This window comes from Oncorhynchus mykiss, chromosome 16 (genome assembly GCF_057628025.1).
Source record: "Oncorhynchus mykiss isolate SJ-2025 chromosome 16, ASM5762802v1, whole genome shotgun sequence".
Lineage (NCBI taxonomy): Eukaryota > Metazoa > Chordata > Actinopteri > Salmoniformes > Salmonidae > Oncorhynchus > Oncorhynchus mykiss.
The window spans coordinates 2568890-2590943 of record NC_143037.1 but is presented as its reverse complement, the minus strand read 5'-3'; the positions used below and the strand labels follow the sequence as shown (position 1 = coordinate 2590943).

General features: G+C 46.3%; 1 protein-coding gene across 1 annotated transcript in view; it reads left to right on the top strand.

The window, feature by feature from the left end:
- Window positions 1-1776: 1776 nt before the first annotated feature.
- The window catches only part of LOC110492799 (visual pigment-like receptor peropsin), a 37441-nt gene continuing 17163 nt past the window's right edge, over window positions 1777-22054 (top strand). Inside the window, exons 1-3 of the mRNA XM_090201630.1 lie at window positions 1777-2016; window positions 8407-8612; window positions 20914-21013. Of these exons, the coding sequence (XP_090057756.1) occupies window positions 1875-2016; window positions 8407-8612; window positions 20914-21013 (448 nt within the window). The 5' untranslated portion in view covers window positions 1777-1874. The remainder of the gene's footprint in view (window positions 2017-8406; window positions 8613-20913; window positions 21014-22054) is intronic.

The following is a 22054-nucleotide window of genomic DNA, read 5'->3' as shown; positions in this document are numbered from 1 at the left end:
ATTTCCTTTGTTTTGTCTTTATTTAGTATGGTCAGGGCGTGAGTTGGGGTGGGCAGTCTATGTTTGTGTTTCTATGTTTTTTTTATATTTCTGTGTTTGGCCTGATATGGTTCTCAATCAGAGGCAGCTGTTTATCGTTGTCCCTGATTGAGAACCATATTTAGGTAGCCTGGGTTTCACTGTTGGTTTGTGGGTGTTTGTTTCCGTGTGTGTGTCTCCACACGGTACTGTTTCGGTTTGGTTATTTCACATATTCGTTTATTGTTCTTGTATTTCACAGTGTTCAGTGCTTTTCTTATTCAAATCGCCATGAACACTTACCACGCCGCATCTTGGTCCGATCCTTAGTCCTCTTCAGACAAAGAGGAGGAAATCTGCCGTTACAACAGGACTGGATGTTTTCAGTTTGTCACACCATTCTTGGTAAACCCTAAACACCGTTGTGCGTGAAAAGCCCAGGAGGCTTTCTGAGGTACTGGAACCGTACCCCTTGCACCGACAATCATACCACGTATGACTAACGTTCAATCAAACAGTAACTAAATGCCTCAACGCATGTCTGCCTGCTTTATATAGCAAGTCACAGCCATGTGACTCACTGTCTGTAGGAGCGAACCATTTTCGTGAACGGGGTGGTGTACCTAATAAACTGTCCGGTGAGTGTATATCTACTCTATCCAAAATTGTATTCACAGTGAAAAAAAAGGCCATGGCTTTTTGTAAATCATTCAGCTATAGAGAAACACAAGGTTATGTTCTTGGAGTCAATGCAATAGCAGGGTATAACACACAGAAACAGTTTCATTGCAAAAGTAAGATGAAAGCCTGGATTCAATCTGATCACCCCTTTTCGGCACCTTTTAAAAGGCATAGTTCCTGTGGATGCACTTGATATGTCGGCTCATTTGGAAATTAGCTTTAGAGCGCGCTATCATGTGAATCTACCACTGTTCTGATTGAATCCTGGCCAAAGTTGTCTCAGCAGTGTGTTTCAGGCCAGGCTGATGTGAAAGCCCTGACAGCCCAGGCTGGTGTGGAAGACCTGACAGCCCAGGCTGGTGTGGAAGACCAGACAGCCCAGGCTCATGTGAAAGACCAGACAGCCCAGGCTGATGTGAAATACCAGACAGCCCAGGCTGATGTGGAAGACCAGACAGCCCAGGCTGGTGTGGAAGACCAGACAGGCCATGCTGGTGTGGAAGACCAGACAGGCCAGGCTGGTGTGGAAGACCAGACAGGCCAGGCTGATGTGAAAGACCAGACAGGCCAGGCTGATGTGCACCTGTTGATTGAGGAGTGTCAATGATAACTTGTTAGGTTAAACCTACACCTAATATTATGCTTACCTAGAATGCCTAATTAATTACAGTTGATAATTGCTTAAAGAAAACCAGACCTGTTTTATATCTCTACCTTGGTCTACATAGTAGGCTAATGAATTGGTTATTGGCTTGTTGGAATTATAAATTGTTATTTTGGCTGGGGAAGATTTTGTAGGCTGCTTAAAGAAATAAGTTTAAGCTAAAATAAATTAAACAAATTACATTCGTACTAGTGAAGTGGCTTACTTGAGTTTTTCCCGTATTGGTTGGGATTCCACTCCAAAATCTCCATCTGTTTTGTCCTTAAGACAAAAATTGGATTACCAGGCACGGCTACTCGTTATCAATTGGTCTGTAATGAGTTGCACTGTAGGCTAACTTTAGGGCATTGGTGTTTATTTCTAAGCTGGCTTTACGAGGAAGCAGGGGTCAGGAGTTTCCGTTTGGCACACGAGGCAGTATCTCAGTGAATGAAGACTTGAGAGAAGGGAAGAGAAGCTCCTCGGAACTGACAGGGATTCGGGCCTTTGGAACATTGAGAACGTTGAGAAGATGGAACAGCTAGCACCACTGAGACATCCAATGAAGATAGCTAACATTCCGTGGAGGAATAACAACCTGAGTCAGCTATACAAGGAGCCTCCTCTGTCGGAACAGGGAGAGACTGTCATCGGAGTTTACCTGTTGCTGATAGGTGGGTGTTGTGTGTAGTTAGTGGACTAGCGCCTTAGCTTTGAGTTTACTCTGTAATGAAAAGGGCTATGGAAATTAAATGTCTTATTATTATTGTGTGGTTGAATGCTGTTGCAGATAGAAGTATGTATGTACTGTACGTTTCAGATAATACACATTTTCAATATCCTAATGTAAACCATGTTGTTTACATATAGAAATCAACACAGAATTGTTTTTAACATTATATTTCTTTAAACAGAATCAAAATTGTTTGTTTGTATTTGGATGTTGCAGTTCAGTTTGTATGTAGCCTACTTTGCAAATTATATAAAAAAATATATATATTTTCAAGATGTTTTTTCAGATCTTATTTTGGATTCAAACGCAGGAACTATTGTTAAGTATTGTGAAGTTTATTTAAATGTAGTCCTATGCCAATGAGATGCAGGAAATAGTGAATGAAGTGCTCCATTTTGATGTCTCAAGGACAAGAACAGTCATCTTGAATCCACCGGACACTCATCTGGCTAATGGCTGATATAACCAAGTAGCTGTTGTACAAGTGGCCATCATACCACAGCCCAATCTTCTGAGCTACCGGTATGCCTAACGTGAACCAGGCTACTGAGTCAATGAGTTTGTCTCACTGATACAGAGTGTTCAGAAAAGTATTCAGACCACTTGACTTTTTCCACATTTTGTCGACATTACTGCCTTATTCTAAAATATATTTATTTTTTATCCTCATCAGACTACACACAACACACTATAACGACAAAGTAAAAACAGTTGTTTAATTTGTTTTTGCAAATGTATACAAATGTATAAATAGAAATATCATATTTACATACAGTGCCTTGAAAAAGTATTCATCCCCTCTGCGTTTTTTGTGTTTATTTTGCATTACAACCTGTAGTTTATTTATTTGATTTTCATGTAATGGACATACACAAAATAGTCCAAATTGGTGAAGTGAAATAAAATAACTTGTTTAAAAAAAAATCAAAAAAATTGAATATGGATAATGTGGTGTGTGCATATGTAGTCACCCCCTTTTTCATTGCAGCCCCTAAATGAGGTCTGGTGCAACCAGTTACCTTCACATAATTAGTTAGATTGCACACAGGTGGACTTTATTTAAGTGTCACATAATTAGATTGCACACAGGTGGACTTTATTTAACTAAGTGTCACATGGTCTCAGTATATATACACCTGTTCTGAAAGGCCCCAGAGTCTGCAACACCACTCAGCAAGGGGCACCACCAAGCAAGCGGCACCATGAAGACCAAGGAGCTCTCCAAACCGGTCAGGGACAAAGCTGTGGAGAAGTACAGATCAGGGTTGAGTTATAAAAAAATATCAGAAACTTTGAACATCCCAAGGAGCACCATTAAATCCATTATTAAAACATTTAAAGAATATGGCACCACAACAAACCTACCAGGAGAGGGCTGCCCAACAAAACTCACGGACCAGGCAAGGAGGGCATTAATCAGAGAGGCAACAAAGAGACCAAAGATAACCCTGAAGGAGCTGCAAAGCACCACAGAGGAGATTGGAGTATCTGTCCATAGGACCACTTTAAGCCGTACACTCCACAGAGCTGGGTTTTACGGAAGAGTGGCCAGAAAAAAGCCATTGCTTAAAGATAAAAACAAGCAAACACATTTGGTGTTCACCGAAAGGCATGTGGGAGACTCCCCAAACATATGGAAGAAGGTACTCTAGTCAGATGACACTAAAATTGAGCTTTTTGGCAAAAAAAAACCCATTATGTCTGGCACAAACCCAACACCTCCCATCACCCCGAGAACTCCATCCCCAAGTGAAGCATGGTGGTGGCAGCATCATGCTGTGTGGATATATTTAATTGGCAGGGAAACTGGTCAGATGGATGGATGGTGCTAAATACAGGGAAATTCTTGAGGGAAATCTGTTTGAGTCTTCCAGAGATTTGAGACTGGGACAGAGGTTCACCTTCCAGCAGGACAGTGACCCTAAGCATACTGTTCAAAGCAACACTTGAGTGGTTTATGGGGAAACATTTAAATGCCCAGACCTCAATCCAATTGAGAATCTGTGGAATGACTTAAAGATTGCTGCACACCAGCGGAATCCATTGAACTTGAAGGAGCTGGAGCAGTTTTTCCTTGAAGAATGGGCAAAAATCCCAGTGGCTAGATGTGCCAAGCTGAAAGAGATATATACCAAGAGACTTATGCATTTTAAGTTTGTTCACAGAGTGTATTTAACACCAAGGAATCGTTTTATGATGAAATTGGCCCCAAGTCCCAACTATTCACTGTATCCCCTAAATCAGGTAGGCACATTCCTTTACATGATGTGGGAGTGCCCCTGCAGTTAAATGCTTCTGGGACAAAGTTACAACATTCATTTTAAAGTGCATGTTATTTAACGATGATAGCTCCTTGAATATCTCAATGTCAGAGATGGTTACAGCTGGCAGGCAGCGCCACAGAAAAAAACATGTTGACTCTAAGATGGCAGCCATCTCAATTTAACCAGTAGATACAGTAACTAACTGAAGTTATAGCGTTATAATTATCGACATGAGAGAATTAATGGTGCTAGTCAAGGAACAATTGCGGTCTGGAAAAATATTATTGTCCCTGTAAAGGATTATCTCAGTTAAAGCCAAACACATACAGATAAACAATCTATAAAGCCCAACACATACAGATAAACAATCTATAAAGCCCAGACATGTTGGATGGGTGGAGTAGAGGGAGACATGTTGGATGGGTGGGGTAGAGGGAGGTTGGAGTAGAGGGAGACATGTTGCGTGGGTGGGGTTAGGGGAGGTTGGGGCTGGATGGAGATATGTTGGATGGGTGGGGTTAGGGGAGGTTGGGCTGGAGGGAGCCATGTTGGATGGGTGGGGTTAGGGGAGGTTGGGCTGGAGGGAGACATGTTGGATGGGTGGGGTAGAGGGAGGTTGGGGTAGAGGGAGACATGTTGGATGGATGGGGTAGAGGGAGGTTGGGCTGGATGGAGACATGTTGGATGGGTGGGGTTAGGGGAGGTTGGGCTGGAGGGAGCCATGTTGGATGGGTGGGGTTAGGGGAGACATGTTGGATGGGTGGGGTTAGGGGAGGTTGGGGTGGAGGCTCACTTCTGTTATATTTTTGTCTCTCTTTACATACTCAATGTGTTGTTATGTTTTGTCTCTGTGATGCGAGCAAACTATTAAATTATATTAACTTGTGCATTCTGCATGTAGTTCCCCCATCAAGAAAAATGGAAAAACGTGTACAAATTTGGTCAAAAATAAAGGGGATTGTCTCTCACCTAAATCAACTGGTCAAGGACTTTTGTAGCCCTCTCTCCACCTCTCTAGGGGACGTGGAACCCCACGGCTGTGTGGCTCATGATCGGGTATGAGTGGAATGCTTTGGACTGGTGACCATTGATCCTGTAACACCTTAAATGCCGGGAGGAGCGAGACCTCTTAATCTGTAAATTGAGACTTAAAATAACAGGTGTTATTATTGGAAGCCATGCTGAGAAAAAAATATTTTTGAAGTTGCTACTGAGATAATTATTCAAATTAGTTTTATGTGCACCAGAGCTTTTCCCCTGAAAACAATTATCAGATATGATTTTTAATTTTTTAATTGCTTAAGTAGGCCTATATCTGAATTTCTATCCTGTCGGTGAAATGTTTCAGTGAATGTGTGTGTCTCATCTCTTCTCCAGGTTGGCTGTCGTTAGGGGAGACATGTTGGATGGGTGGGGTTAGGGGAGACATGTTGGATGGGTGGGGTTAGGGGAGACATGTTGGATGGGTGGGGTTAGGGGAGACATGTTGGATGGGTGGGGTTAGGGGAGACATGTTGGATGGGTGGGGTTAGGGGAGACATGTTGGATGGGTGGGGTAGAGGGAGGTTGGAGTAGAGGGAGACATGTTGCGTGGGTGGGGTTAGGGGAGGTTGGGGCTGGATGGAGACATGTTGGATGGGTGGGGTTAGGGGAGACATGTTGGATGGGTGGGGTTAAGGAAGGTTGGGGCTGGATGGTGACATGTTGGATGGGTGGGGTTAGGAGAGTTTGGGGCTGGAGGGAGACATGTTGGATGGGTGTGGTTAGGGGAGGTTGAGGCTGGAGGGAGACATGTTGGATGGGTGGGGTAGAGGGAGACATTTTGGATGGGTGGGGTTAGGGGAGGTTGGGGCTGGAGGGAGACGTTGGATGGGTGGGGTAGAGGGAGACATGTTGGATGGGTGGGGTTAGGGGAGGTTGGGGCTGGATGGAGACATGTTGGATGGGTGGGGTCAGGGGAGGTTGGGGCTGGATGGAGACATGTTGGATGGGTGGGGTTAGGGGAAGGTGGGGCTGGATGCAGACATGTTGGATGGGTGGGGTTAGGGGAGACATGTTGGATGGGTGGGGTTAGTGGATGGGTGGGGTTAGTGGATGGGTGGGGTTAGGGGAGGTTGGGTTGGGCTGGGCTGGAGGGAGACATGTTGGATGGGTGGGGTTAGGGGAGGTTGGGGCTGGATGGAGACATGTTGGATGGGTGGGGTCAGGGGAGGTTGGGGCTGGATGGAGACATGTTGGATGGGTGGGGTTAGGGGAGGGTGGGGCTGGATGGAGACATTTTGGATGGGTGGGGTTAGGGGAGACATGTTGGATGGGTGGGGTCAGGGGAGGTTGGGGCTGGATGGAGACATGTTGGATGGGTGGGGTTAGGGGAGGGTGGGGCTGGATGGAGACATGTTGGATGGGTGGGGTTAGGGGAGACATGTTGGATGGGTGGGGTCAGGGGAGGTTGGGGCTGGATGGAGACATGTTGGATGAGTGGGGTTAGGGAAGGTTGGGGCTGGATGGAGACATGTTGGATGGGTGGGGTTAGGGGAGGTTGGGGCTGGATGGAGACATGTTGGATGGGTGGGGTTAGGGGAGGTTGGGGCTGGATGGAGACATGTTGGATGGGTGGGTTTAGGGGAGACATGTTGGATGGGTGGGGTTAGGGGAGACATGTTGGATGGGTGGGGTTAGGGGAGACATGTTGGATGGGTGGGGTTAGGGGAGACATGTTGGATGGGTGGGGTTAGGGGAGCCATGTTGGATGGGTGGGGTCAGGGGAGCCATGTTGGATGGGTGGGGTTAGGGGAGACATGTTGGATGGGTGGGGTTAGGGGAGCCATGTTGGATGGGTGGGGATAGGGGAGACATGTTGGATGGGTGGGGTTAGGGGAGCCATGTTGGATGGGTGGGGTTAGGGGAGACATGTTGGATGGGTGGGGTTAGGGGAGCCATGTTGGATGGGTGGGGATAGGGGAGGTTGGGGCTGGATGGAGACATGTTGGATGGGTGGGGTTAAGGGAGACATGTTGGATGGGTGGGGTTAGGGGAGACATGTTGGATGGGTGGGGTTAGGGGAGACATGTTGGATGGGTGGGGTTAGGGGAGACATGTTGGATGGGTGGGGTTAGGGGAGACATGTTGGATGGGTGGGGATAGGGGAGACATGTTGGATGGGTGGGGTTAGGGGAGACATGTTGGATGGGTGGGGTTAGGGGAGACATGTTGGATGGGTGGGGTTAGGGGAGACATGTTGGATGGGTGGGGTTAGGGGAGACATGTTGGATGGGTGGGGTTAGGGGAGACATGTTGGATGGGTGGGGTTAGGGGAGACATGTTGGATGGGTGGGGTTAGGGGAGACATGTTGGATGGGTGGGGTTAGGGGAGCCATGTTGGATGGGTGGGGTTAGGGGAGCCATGTTGGATGGGTGGGGTTAGGGGAGACATGTTGGATGGGTGGGGTTAGGGGAGACATGTTGGATGGGTGGAGGCTTGCTTCTGTTATATTTGTGTCTCTCTTTACATACTCAATGTGTTGTTATGTTTTGTCTCTGTGATGTGAGCGAACTATTAAATTATATGAATTTGTGCATTCTGCATGTCGTCCCCCCATCAAGAAAAATGAAAAAAACGTATACAAATTTGGTCAAAAATAAAGGGGATTGTCTCTCACCTAAATCAACTGGTCAAGGACTTTTGTAGCCCTCTCTCCACCTCTCTAGGGGATGTGGAACCCCACGGCTGTGTGGCTCATGATCGGGTATGAGTGGAATGCTTTGGACTGTTGACCATTGATCCTGTAACACCTTAAATGCCGGGAGGAGCAAGACCTCTTAATCTGTAAATAGAGACTTAAAATAACAGGTGTTATTATTGGAAGCCATGCTGGGAAAAAAATATGTTTGAAGTTGCTACTGAGATAATTATTCAAATTAGTTTTATGTGCACCAGAGCTTTTCCCCTGAAAACAATTATCAGATATGATTTGAACATTTTTAATTGCTTAAGTAGGCCTGTATCTGAATTTCTATCCTGTCGGTGAAATGTTTCAGTGAATTTGTGTGTCTCATCTCTTCTCCAGGTTGGCTGTCGTTGTTTGGCAACAGTCTCGTGATATTGGTGCTGTACAGACAGAGGGCCTCCCTGCTGCCTACAGACTTCCTCACGTTGAACCTGGCTATCTCGGACGCGAGCATCTCCATGTTCGGGTACTCCAGAGGGATTTTGGACATCTTTAACCTCTTCAGAGATGACGGCTTTTGGATCACCTGGTTCTGGACCTGCCAGGTTAAGAGATAAATATTGGTTGATTGGTTGCTTGGTTGGATAGTTGGTTGGTTGTTGCTATCCAGGATCTTTGGGACGTCCCTATCCTAAATGTACGGAAGAGTATTAGGGCCAAGTGAAGAGAAACATCAAACTGCTCGTGGTTGGTGGCACTTGCATTATTATTGTTGTTTGCATGATAGTACTTTTTTTTTAAAGTGGCAATATTTCCAGAATAAAGTGGCAATAATTAGAAAATAAAGTTGAAATTAAATTGTGTAAAAAAAGTGACAATTTTTCTAGAATAAAGTGCCAATATTTCTAGAATGAACTCGAAATGTAATTTCTCAGTTATATTTTAAGATTTAAGTAAGGGGATTTGGTTAAGCATGTCTTCTTGGTTTCCCGTTGCTGTGAAACGCCTCAGTTAGATGACCCAGTGGAAACTATACTTTAGAATTGGCTTTAGGTCAGAAGGAAATCCTTTCTCTTTTACATCATTTATTTTATCTTTATTTTACCTTTTATTTAACTAGTCGAGTCAGTTAAGAACAAATTCTTATTTTCAATGACGGCCAACCAGGGAACAGTGGGTTAACTGCCTTGTTCAGGGGCAGAACAATGACGGCCAACCAGGGAACAGTGGGTTAACTGCCTTGTTCAGGGGCAGAACAATGACGGCCAACCAGGGAACAGTGGGTTAACTGCCTTGTTCAGGGGCAGAACAATGACGGCCAACCAGGGAACAGTGGGTTAACTGCCTCGTTCAGGGGAACAGTGGGTTAACTGCCTGTTCAGGGGAACAGTGGGTTAACTGCCTGTTCAGGGGCAGAACAATGACGGCCAACCAGGGAACAGTGGGTTAACTGCCTTGTTCAGGGGTAGAACAATGATGGCCAACCAGGGAACAGTGGGTTAACTGCCTTGTTCAGGGGCAGAACAATGACGGCCAACCAGGGAACAGTGGGTTAACTGCCTTGTTCAGGGGCAGAACAATGACGGCCAACCAGGGAACAGTGGGTTAACTGCCTGTTCAGGGGCAGAACAATGACGGCCAACCAGGGAACAGTGGGTTAACTGCCTCGTTCAGGGGCAGAACAATGACGGCCAACCAGGGAACAGTGGGTTAACTGCCTTGTTCAGGGGGCAGGAGGACAGATAAGTGCATCATAGCCATATTATTGTAGGTGTTATGGAAAAGGAGGAGCCGTGGTTGCATAAATAGGTAGAGACGGGCGGGTTGTGTGTGTGTGTGTGTGTGTGTGTGTGTGTGTGTGTGTGTGTGTGTGTGTGTGTGTGGGTTGCAAAAAGTGGGGGCAAAATAAACAAATGGCCATCAAAACTACACACACACACACACACACACACACACACACACACACACACACACACACACACACACACACACACACACACACACACACACACACACACACAGAGTTTCCCCCTGGCAATTTCAGACTGTAGGAATAAACTCTTCTAAAGACCATGGTGCATTCTTGCCACTGTCACTGAAAGCTGCGTAGCCTAGGCAACAACCTTTCAGAAAGGTAACTATTAACGACTGTATCCGTGGTGATTCACTAACAGGAGTATTTGCCCCTTAAGGCAGCTATCCTTCTAACGACAATAGGCTCGTTGGCTACGACAGCACACCCAATAAAACTAATTATTTTGGGATCCTTGAGACCGGGGGCTATGCGTGTGCATGTCCCATGTCAAATTCACTACAACGCCTCTATTTTACAGCCCATTACCCAGTACCCTAACTTGTAGGCTAATGGTACATTTTAGTGGGCAAGTGAAAGTCAATTATAGGGCTATTCAACGGCTGAGGGCGCAGGGGTAAGAGGAGACTCACTGCATCTCCAGTGCTAGAGGCGTCACTACAGACCCTGGTTCGATTCCAGGCTGTATCACAGCGGTCTAAGCCACTGCATCTAGAGAAGTCACTACAGACCCTGGTTCGATTCCAGGCTGTATCACAGCGGTCTAAGCCACTGCATCGAAAGGCGTCACTACAGTCCCTGGTTCGATTCCAGGCTGTATCACAGCGGTCTAAGCCACTGCATCTAGAGGCGTCACTACAGACCCTGGTTCGATTCCAGGCTGTATCACAGCGGTCTAAGCCACTGCATCTAGAGGCATCACTACAGACCCTGGTTCGATTCCAGGCTGTATCACAGCGGTCTAAGCCACTGCATCTAGAGGCGTCACTACAGACCCTGGTTCGATTCCAGGCTGTATCACAGCGGTCTAAGCCACTGCATCTAGAGGCGTCACTACAGACCCTGGTTCGATTCCAGGCTGTATCACAGCGGTCTAAGCCACTGCATCTAGAGGCGTCACTACAGACCCTGGTTCGATTCCAGGCTGTATCACAGCGGTCTAAGCCACTGCATCTAGAGGCGTCACTACAGACCCTGGTTCGATTCCAGGCTGTATCACAGCGGTCTAAGCCACTGCATCTAGAGGCGTCACTACAGACCGTGGTTCGATTCCAGGCTGTATCACAGCGGTCTAAGCCACTGCATCTAGAGAAGTCACTACAGACCGTGGTTCGATTCCAGGCTGTATCACAGCGGTCTAAGCCACTGCATCTAGAGGCATCACTACAGACCCTGGTTCGATTCCAGGCTGTATCACAGCGGTCTAAGCCACTGCATCTAGAGGCGTCACTACAGACCCTGGTTCGATTCCAGGCTGTATCACAGCGGTCTAAGCCACTGCATCTAGAGGCGTCACTACAGTCCCTGGTTCGATTCCAGGCTGTATCACAGCGGTCTAAGCCACTGCATCTAGCGGCGTCACTACAGACCCTGGTTCGATTCCAGGCTGTATCACAACCGGCCGTGATGGGGAGTCCCATAGGGCGGCGCACAATTGGCCCAGCGTCGTCCGGGTTAGGGTTTGGCCGGGGGTAGTCCGTCATTGTAAATTACGTCTTACCTGACTTGCCTAGTTAAATACAAATTGTGTAAACGAAGCTAATCTGAGGCACTGTTTGAATAAATGCTAATTTAGGCTACCACTGGTCCCCCTTACAGAGGCCGTTAGGTTATAATAATGGAACCTAAAATTACTGTCTTAGAGGGGGCTTTAACCAAACCCCAGGCCCCCCTGCTCAGTGGCAAGGTCCATGACAGGAGCTGAACCACATGGGTGTGGCTGAAATAGCCCCCCCCCCCCCCGACCCACCTGTCTCTATATCTATGTACTGAACCACATGGGTGTGTGTGTGTGTGTATTAGCCTCCCCCGACCCACCTGTCTCTATACCTATGTACTGAACCACATGGGTGTGGCTGAAATAGCCCCCCCCGACCCACCTGTCTCTATACCTATGTACTGAACCACATGGGTGTGTGTGTGTGTGTGTGTATTAGCCTCCCCCGACCCACCTGTCTCTATACCTATGTACTGAACCACATGGGTGTAGCTGAAATAGCCCCCCCCAACCCACCTGTCTCTATACCTATGTACTGAACCACATGGGTGTGTGTGTATTAAGTCTGTGTATAGCCCCCCCCCCCACCCCCCCCCGACCCACCCCCCCCCCCGACCCACCTGTCTCTATACCTATGTACTGAACCACATGGGTGTGGCTGAAATAGCGCCCCCCGACCCACCTGTCTCTATACCTATGTACTGAACCACATGGGTGTGTGTGTGTGTGTATTAGCCTCCCCCGACCCACCTGTCTCTATACCTATGTACTGAACCACATGGGTGTGTGTGTATTAAGTCTGTGTATAGCCCCCTCCCCCACCCCCTCCGACCCACCTGTCTCTATACCTATGTACTGAACCACATGGGTGTGGCTGAAATAGCCCCCCCCCGACCCACCTGTCTCTATACCTATGTACTGAACCACATGGGTGTGGCTGAAATAGCCCCCCCCAACCCACCTGTCTCTATACCTATGTACTGAACCACATGGGTGTGGCTGAAATAGCCCCCCCCCGACCCACCTGTCTCTATACCTATGTACTGAACCACATGGGTGTGTCTGAAATAGCCCCCCCCCCCGACCCACCTGTCTCTATACCTATGTACTGAACCACATGGGTGTGTCTGAAATAGCCCCCCCCCCCCGACCCACCTGTCTCTATACCTATGTACTGAACCACATGGGTGTGTCTGAAATAGCCCCCCCCCCCCCGACCCACCTGTCTCTATACCTATGTACTGAACCACATGGGTGTGGCTGAAATAGCCCCCCCCCCCCGACCCACCTGTCTCTATACCTATGTACTGAACCACATGGGTGTGTCTGAAATAGCCCCCCCCCCGACCCACCTGTCTCTATACCTATGTACTGAACCACATGGGTGTGTCTGAAATAGCCCCCCCCCCCCCGACCCACCTGTCTCTATACCTATGTACTGAACCACATGGGTGTGGCTGAAATAGCCCCCCCCCCCGACCCACCTGTCTCTATACCTATGTACTGAACCACATGGGTGTGTCTGAAATAGCCCCCCCCCCCCGACCCACCTGTCTCTATACCTATGTACTGAACCACATGGGTGTGTCTGAAATAGCCCCCCCCCCCCCGACCCACCTGTCTCTATACCTATGTACTGAACCACATGGGTGTGTCTGAAATAGCCCCCCCCCCCCCGACCCACCTGTCTCTATACCTATGTACTGAACCACATGGGTGTGTCTGAAATAGCCCCCCCCCCCCCCCGACCCACCTGTCTCTATACCTATGTACTGAACCACATGGGTGTGGCTGAAATAGCCCCCCCCCCCCGACCCACCTGTCTCTATACCTATGTACTGAACCACATGGGTGTGTCTGAAATAGCCCCCCCCCCCCCCCCCCCCGACCCACCTGTCTCTATACCTATGTACTGAACCACATGGGTGTGTCTGAAATAGCCCCCCCCCCCCCCCCCCCCCGACCCACCTGTCTCTATACCTATGTACTGAACCACATGGGTGTGTCTGAAATAGCCAAATCCCCTAATTTGATGGGGTGTCGACATACTTTTGTATATGTAGTGTATTCTCTCCAAATGTAGTCTGAACAGGTGAGAAACATGGTGGAGGAACGTGGATCACTTTAAAACGCATTCATTTCAATGGAACTCAATATTCATGTTTGGACATGACAAAATGACCATGATTTGTAAAACATGTACCTCAGTCCTCATTTTAACAATGTTTATTCTACCTATAAAATCCAATGAAGCAGGCCTAAAATAATGAAAGTCATATTGTTGAGATTAGTAAAAATGCTATGTCTTTTCAAGTTTGATCTCATGCTCTTCGGATTGTATAAGGCGCCAAAGTACCTTTCAACGATAAATGATTTATTCTATATTTGGTCAAGATACTCATGATGGTTTTAGATCCATGATTGAGGGGGGCTTGGAGTCTAGAGTATAGAACCTGTGCTATTTCAGATTCCTCTTTCCAGAAGAGTCCAAATGAGTCCTAGGCTGAGCTAGACTAGGGCTCACCTGGAAAGAGCCAGAGTGAAGGGAGGCCCTTTCCTAATGTCTTGGATCAATCCAGAGGGAAGGAGGTCCATTTCCTAATGTCTTGGACCAATCCAGAGTGAAGGGAGACCCTTTCCTAATGTCTTGGACCAATCCAGAGTGAAGGGAGACCCTTTCCTAATGTCTTGGACCAATCCAGGGTGAAGGGAGACCCTTTCCTAATGTATTGGACCAATCCAGAGTGAAGGGAGAGCCTTTCCTAATGTATTGGACCAATCCAGAGTGAAGGGAGAGCCTTTCCTAATGTATTGGACCAATCCAGAGTGAAGGGAGAGCCTTTCCTAATGTCTTGGACCAATCCAGAGTGAAGAGGGCCCATTTCCTAATGTCTTGGACCAATCCAGAGTGAAGGGGGCCCATTTCCTAATGTCTTGGACCAATCCAGAGTAAAGGGGGTCAATATTCTAATGTCTTGGACCAATCCAGAGTGAAGGGGTCCCATTTCCTAATGTCTTGGACCAATCCAGAGTGAAGTGGGCCCATTTCCTAATGTCTTGGACCAATCCAGAGTAAAGGGGGTCAATATTCTAATGTCTTGGACCAATCCAGAGTGAAGGGGGCCCATTTCCTAATGTCTTGGATCAATCCAGAGTGAAGGGGGCCCATTTCCTAATGTCTTGGACCAATCCAGAGTGAAGGAGGTCCATTTCCTAATGTCTTGGACCAATATTCTAATATCTTGAACCAATCTAGATGAATGCAGTGAAGGAGTGGTAAGTGGAAACAGAGTGAGAAGGGGGGATTAAGACTAGGACTAGTATTCATGTGGGTAGAAGGTTAATCTGTAATCAGATTATGGCTGTGGACCGTGGAGCCAGGGTTCCTGTACCATCTGTCAACAACCACATACCCATTGGAATCTGGAAGCCTGGTCCCAGATCTGTTTGTTTTGTCAACAACCGGGTGGTTGTTGCAACAGCACAAACAGATCTGAGACCAGTTAGGAATTTGGGGATTCCATCTGAAAAACCATTAGGCAATATAATATGTTGAGACAAGTACAGACAATGTTGGTGTCGTGTCTGTAGAGTGAACTGGAATGACAGGATTCCTTTACCTCAGATCAGTGTTGGAAAAGAACTGCTGTGAATCCATGAGAAAGAAAGCCTTCAAAATACAAATTTGTGTCTTCAGTATGAAATACAGATCTGCCTGGTCCCAGATCTGTTGGTGACCACGCCCGTTAGGGTTGTCAAAGAGAGCACAAATAGATCTGGGACCAGGCTATTTTCAAATACGTCTCTCAGCCTGAAATAACGAACGCAAAGCAAACTTAATATCTCAATCTTTTGATACAACGTTACCTATTTCATTTCCTGCATCGGTATAGTCGGAGAAATCTGCTTGAACTATGTATATATATTTATTTTTATTTTTTACCTACATGTATGTTTGCCTCTGCTCCTCTCTCCCTGAGGGGTTTTAACTCGCGACTCAAATAAACGCCATACTTGGTTGGTACTTTAGGAATTTCTGACTGCTTTATTTACCTTAGTGAAGGTTAGCCCGTGGTCAAGGCCTGATATCCTGCTAGCTACTCTGTGAGAGGACCCTCTGTGGATTTAGGACCTACAACAACATTGGTGTAACAATAACTGCCTCAGTGCCAGTCACAGGCTGTGTCTGAAATGACCTGTGTGGAGAACGACATTTCACCAGGGCTCACATAGGGTACATAGTAGTTCAGTATACAGGGAATACAGGCGCCATTTTGGATCCAGAGTCTCCCTACCGTTATGAGAGAGTCTAAGCTCAGAAGCGGAGATGTAGAGATATAACCAGGCCTGTAGCTATGTGTTATAATTAGGTTCATGAGCAGAAGGAAGGGAGAAGGGAGGCTTCCACACCTTTGTTCTAGAAAACAGCCTTACTTAATGATCTCACCTCTCAGCCATTGCTGTTATCTCAGGTTTTTAATGGGAGGAGAGAACAATATTGGGATAGGAAGCATTCCCCTCTCTTGTGTCTTTAGAGAGATGTGGAGGAAAGTAAAGTAGAGACGGAGGGAGGGAGGGAGCAAAGAGAGAGAGAGAGAGAGAGAGAGAGAGAGAGAGAGAGAGACAGAGAGAGACAGAGACAGAGACAGAGACAGAGAGAGAGAGAGAGAGAGAGAGAGAGAGAGAGAGAGAGAGAGAGAGAGAGAGAGAGAGAGAGAGAGAGAGAGAGAGAGAGAGAGAGAGAGAGAGAGAGAGAGAGAGAGAGAGAGAGAGAGAGAGAAAGAGAGAGAGAGAGAGAGAGAGAGAGAGAGAGAGAGAGAGAGAGAGAGAGAGAGCGAGAGAGAGAGAGAGAGAGGGAGGGAGCGAGACAGAGACAGAGACAGAGAGGGGGTAAGTGGAGTGAGAGAGTGAGACAGAAAGCAAGAAGTTGAGGGAAGGAGAGAGAGAGAGAGGGAGGGAGCGAGAGAGACAGAGAGGGGGAGGGTAAGTGAAGTGAGAGAGAGACAGAAAGCAAGAAGTTGAGGGAAGGAGAGAGAGAGAGAGAGAGAGAGAGGGAGCGAGAGAGAGAGGGAGCGAGAGAGAGAGAGAGAGGGAGGGAGCGAGACAGGCATGTGAGAAGTATTAGCAGATTACTGCATCAGAGAGCGTGAAGGGACATGAACAGAAGTATTAGCAGATTACTGCATCAGAGAGCGTGACGGGACATGAACAGAACAGGTACACATGGGACATTCCACCCGTCTCTGAGTGGCTCCGTCAGGATGGGGACGTGGCGAGACCCTTTGGAGCTATTAGAGGAGGACTTCAAGTTTGGGGTCAATTCCATTTCTGAAATTCCAATTTATAGTTTACCTCCTGAAATGACTGAATTGAAATGGAATTGACCGTCGAGGACATAGGCAGAGAGGATGCAACTGTACAGTATGATACTGTAGGCCTAGATGTCTGACCCAGGTTGAGGTACAGGAATGACTTTGGTATGGAGGATACTTATTGCACAGATGGCCCTAAAGCAGAGTTCCAATAGTAGACAATAGTCGCAAATGATTCCTTGATCAACCATAATAAGCCTACAGAGATATTGGCTCCAGGCAGGCTTGGTTTGCCTCGTTCTACCTTCTCTGACTTACGGATCACATTCTGTTTCTCTGCAAACACATTAGTCAGTTGGTTTCACCAGCCTGAGGCTGGGTTAGAGTTAAGGTATTCTGGCATTACCACACGTTCAAGGAAAAGCCTGGAAGGGAAGTGCAGGAAAAGCCTAGAAGGGAAGTGCAGGAAAAGCCTAGAAGGGAAGGGCAGGAAAAGCCTAGAAGGGAAGGGCAGGAAAAGCCTGGAAGGGAAGTGCAGGAAAAGCCTAGAAGGGAAGTGCAGGAAAAGCCTAGAAGGGAAGTGCAGGAAAAGCCTAGAAGGGAAGGGCAGGAAAAGCCTAGAAGGGAAGGGCAGGAAAAGCCTGGAAGGGAAGTGCAGGAAAAGCCTAGAAGGGAAGGGCAGGAAAAGCCTAGAAGGGAAGTGCAGGAAAAGCCTAGAAGGGAAGTGCAGGAAAAGCCTAGAAGGGAAGGGCAGGAAAAGCCTAGAAGGGAAGGGCAGGAAAAGCCTAGAAGGGAAGGGCAGGAAAAGCCTGGAAGGGAAGTGCAGGAAAAGCCTAGAAGGGAAGGGCAGGAAAAGCCTAGAAGGGAAGTGCAGGAAAAGCCTAGAAGGGAAGTGCAGGAAAAGCCTAGAAGGGAAGGGCAGGAAAAGCCTAGAAGAGAAGGGCAGGAAAAGCCTAGAAGGGAAGTGCAGGAAAAGCCTAGAAGGGAAGGGCAAGAAAAGCCTAGAAGGGAAGGGCAGGAAAAGCCTGGAAGGGAAGTACAGGAAAAGCCTGGAAGGGAAGTGCAGGAAAAGCCTAGAAGGGAAGTGCAGGAAAAGCCTAGAAGGGAAGGGCAAGAAAAGCCTAGAAGGGAAGTGCAGGAAAAGCCTAGAAGGGAAGTGCAGGAAAAGCCTAGAAGGGAAGGGCAGGAAAAGCCTAGAAATTATTTTAGGGTTAAAAGAGGCAGACAGGGTTACAGCTGCAATATGTAACTTTTTGGGAGACCTGACCAAATTCACATAGAAATGTGTGTTACAGATCTGTCACTCTCATTGACAGCCAGTCTAAGAAGCAGTAGATCTGATCTATGTGAGCTAGTTCTATGCTTCTCGTTCTCATGTTTGGTTTTTTACTTTACTTTTACTTTGGGTTTTGTACACCAGCTACAAACAGCTGAAAATACAATATTTATGGTTATAGAAAATATATTTCACAGCGATTTAGATGGTACAATGATTCTTATACACTATACTTGCTTGTTTAGTCACATAAAAACTGAAATTAGGCAAAACTATTAGAATGTTAGCAACCAGGAAATGGCAGAGTGATTTCTGCACAGTTAAGGGAGGCAGGCTGGGTTAAGGCTTGCACACATCACACCGAACGTGGGATCTAGGATTCCTCTGACCATCATTCAGTAGGCTGTGTGTTAAGGACCGTCCGCTCTAGACGTCTGACTGACAACATGTTCTTGTAATTATACATATAAAATCTGTTTAAACTCGGTTTTGCAAATTAGTGCAGATACTCTGTCGAGAGGTGCTAAGTACTCTCACTATTGTTGAGTCTGAGCCTATAGGGTTAAGGAAGAGTTTCCTATTGTTGTGTCTGAGCCTATAGGGTTAAAGGAAGAGTTTCCTATTGTTGTGTCTGAGCCTATAGGGTTAAAGGAAGAGTTTCCTATTGTTGTGTCTGAGCCTATAGGGTTAAGGGAATAGTTTCCTACTGTTGTGTCTGAGCCTATAGGGTTAAGGGAAGTGTTTCCAGGCAGAAAGGGTTAGGGAAAAAGACCTGATTGACAGTAATGATATCATAGAAGCTCTTACAGCAGATCAAGAGTAATCAGTGACAGAAAAACAGCATGGGACCTCTCTAAGGGTTTACCTCTATGGTCACAACAGGATACAAGTCCAATCAAATGTTTTTATCACATGCGCCAAATACAACCTCACAGTGAAATGCTGAATACAACATGTGTAGACCTCACAGTGAAATGCTGATTACAACAGGTGTAGTAGACCTTACAGTGAAATGCTGATTACAACAGGTGTAGTAGACCTTACAGTGAAATGCTGATTACAACAGGTGTAGTAGACCTCCCAGTGAAATGCTGATTACAACAGGTGTAGTAGACCTCCCAGTGAAATGCTGAATACAACATGTGTAGACCTCACAGTGAAATACTGAATACAACATGTGTAGACCTCACAGTGAAATGCTGATTACAACAGGTGTAGTAGACCTCACAGTGAAATGCTGAATACAACAGGTGTAGTAGACCTCACAGTGAAATGCTGAATACAACAGGTGTAGTAGACCTCACAGTGAAATGCTGAATACAACAGGTGTAGTAGACCTCCCAGTGAAATGCTGAATACAACAGGTGTAGTAGACCTTACAGTGAAATGCTGAATACAACAGGTGTAGTAGACCTTACAGTGAAATGCTGAATACAACAGGTGTAGTAGACCTTACAGTGAAATGCTGAATACAACAGGTGTAGTAGACCTCCCAGTGAAATGCTGAATACAACAGGTGTAGTAGACCTTACAGTGAAATGCTGAATACAACAGGTGTAGTAGACCTTACAGTGAAATGCTGAATACAACAGGTGCAGTAGACCTTACAGTGAAATGCTGAATACAACAGGTGTAGTAGACCTTACAGTGAAATGCTGAATACGACAGGTGTAGTAGACCTCACAGTGAAATGCTGAATACAACAGGTGTAGTAGACCTCCCAGTGAAATGCTGAATACAACATGTGTAGTAGACCTTACAGTGAAATGCTGAATACAACAGGTGTAGTAGACCTTACAGTGAAATGCTGAATACAACAGGTGTAGGTAGACCTTACAGTGAAATGCTGAATACAACAGGTGTAGTAGACCTTACAGTGAAATGCTGAATACAACAGGTGTAGGTAGACCTTACAGTGAAATGCTGAATACAACAGGTGTAGGTAGACCTTACAGTGAAATGCTGAATACAACAGGTGTAGTAGACCTCACAGTGAGCGTGGATCTGTTGAGGCGGTATGCAAATTTGAGTGGGTCTAGGGTTTCTGGGATAATGGTGTGGATGTGAGCCATGAACAGCCTTTCAAAGCACTTCATGGCTACAGACGTGAGTGCTACGGGTCAGTAATCATTTAGGCAGCTTACTTTAGTGTTCTTGGGCACAGGGACTATGGTGGTCTGCTTGAAACATGTTGGTATTACAGACTCAGGTTGAAAATGTCAGTGAAGACACTTGCCAGTTGGTCAGCGCATGCTCGGAGTACACGTCCTGTTAATCTGTTTGAATGTTAACCTGTTTGAAGGTCTTACTCACATCGGCTATGGAGAGTGCGATCACACAGTCATCCGGAACAACTGATGCTCTCATGCATGCTTCAGTGTTGCTTGAATAATTTTGCACGCCCAATTTTTCAGTTTTTGATTTGTTAAAAAAGTTTGAAATATCCAATAAATGTCGTTCCACTTCATGATTGTGTCCCACTTGTTGTTGATTCTTCACAAAAAAATACAGTTTTATATGTTTATGTTTGAAGCTTGAAATGTGGCAAAAGGTCGCAAAGTTCAAGGGGGCCGAATACTTTCGCAAGGCACTGTATTATCTGATACAGACCAGAGCAACGTGTTATATTATCAGACTACAGCAAAAACAAACTAAATGGTCCCGCCCCTAAGGAATGTATGCTTCCAGTAACCTGTCAGTCATCACTGAGTGACAGGCAGAGACAGCCAGTCATTATCAGATGTGAACCAATAGCTTACTGACCCTCCCCCTATCTCCTCTCCTATAGGTTGATGGCTTCTTCACCTTGTTGTTTGGCCTGGCCAGCATCAACACCCTGACTGTCATCAGTGTCACCAGATACATCAAGGGATGCCAGCCTAACAAAGGTCAGAATAACAGAATAACATATAAATTATAACACAAAAGTCAGAATAACATATAAATTATAACAGCTAAACTATCATCTCGAGTAGGTTGACAAAACGCTGGTAACTTCCTCTGAATTCCCAGGTTTTCCAGAAATTCCGTTTTATGGTTAAAATCAAATCAAACTTTATTTGTCACATGTGCGAAACACAACAAGTGTTGACCTTACTGTGAAATGCTTACTCACAAGCCCTTAACCAACAGTGCAGTTCAAGAAGAGTTTAGAAAATATTTACCAAATAAACTAAAGTAAAAAATTATAAAAAGTAACACAATAAAATAACTGCCTTGTTTAGGGGCAGAATGACAGATTTTTACCTTGTCAGCTCGGTGATTTGATCCAGCAACCTGTCAGTTACTGGCCCAAAGCTCTAACCACGAGGCTACCTGCTGCTGCCCCCAATAACTATCAACAGCAAACTTAGGAAATTCCTCTGCATGTACATTTCCTCGGTGAAAACAATGTACTGAGCAAATGTCCAATTGGCTTTAACAAATTACCGTACAACAGACCATGTATTCACCCTGCACACCCTAATTGACAAACAAACAAACCAAAACAAAGCCAAAGTCCAAAAAAAGCTTCACTCCGTTTGCCATGTGGGTCTGCTATACAAATTGATGGAAAGTGGTGTTGGGGGAAAAACATCCAACATTATAAAATCCATGAACACAAACAACAGGTGTGCAGTTAAAATTGGCCAAAAATACGAACATTTCTTTACACAGGTCCGTGGGGTGAGAGCTTAAGCCCCACCCTCTTCAACATATATGTCAACAAATTGGTGAGGGCACTTGTTACGGTGCGTGAATGAGGACCCAAAAGCTAATTAACTTAAACAGAGCTTCTTTAATTACCAAACATAGGTAGGCTCAGACGGACCGGCAGATTCCGACAGGACAAGACAAGGTTACAGCAAAACATGACGACAGTCTGGTTCAGGCATGAAACACAACAAACAAGAATCCGACAAGGACAGGAACAAAAACAGAGAGAGATA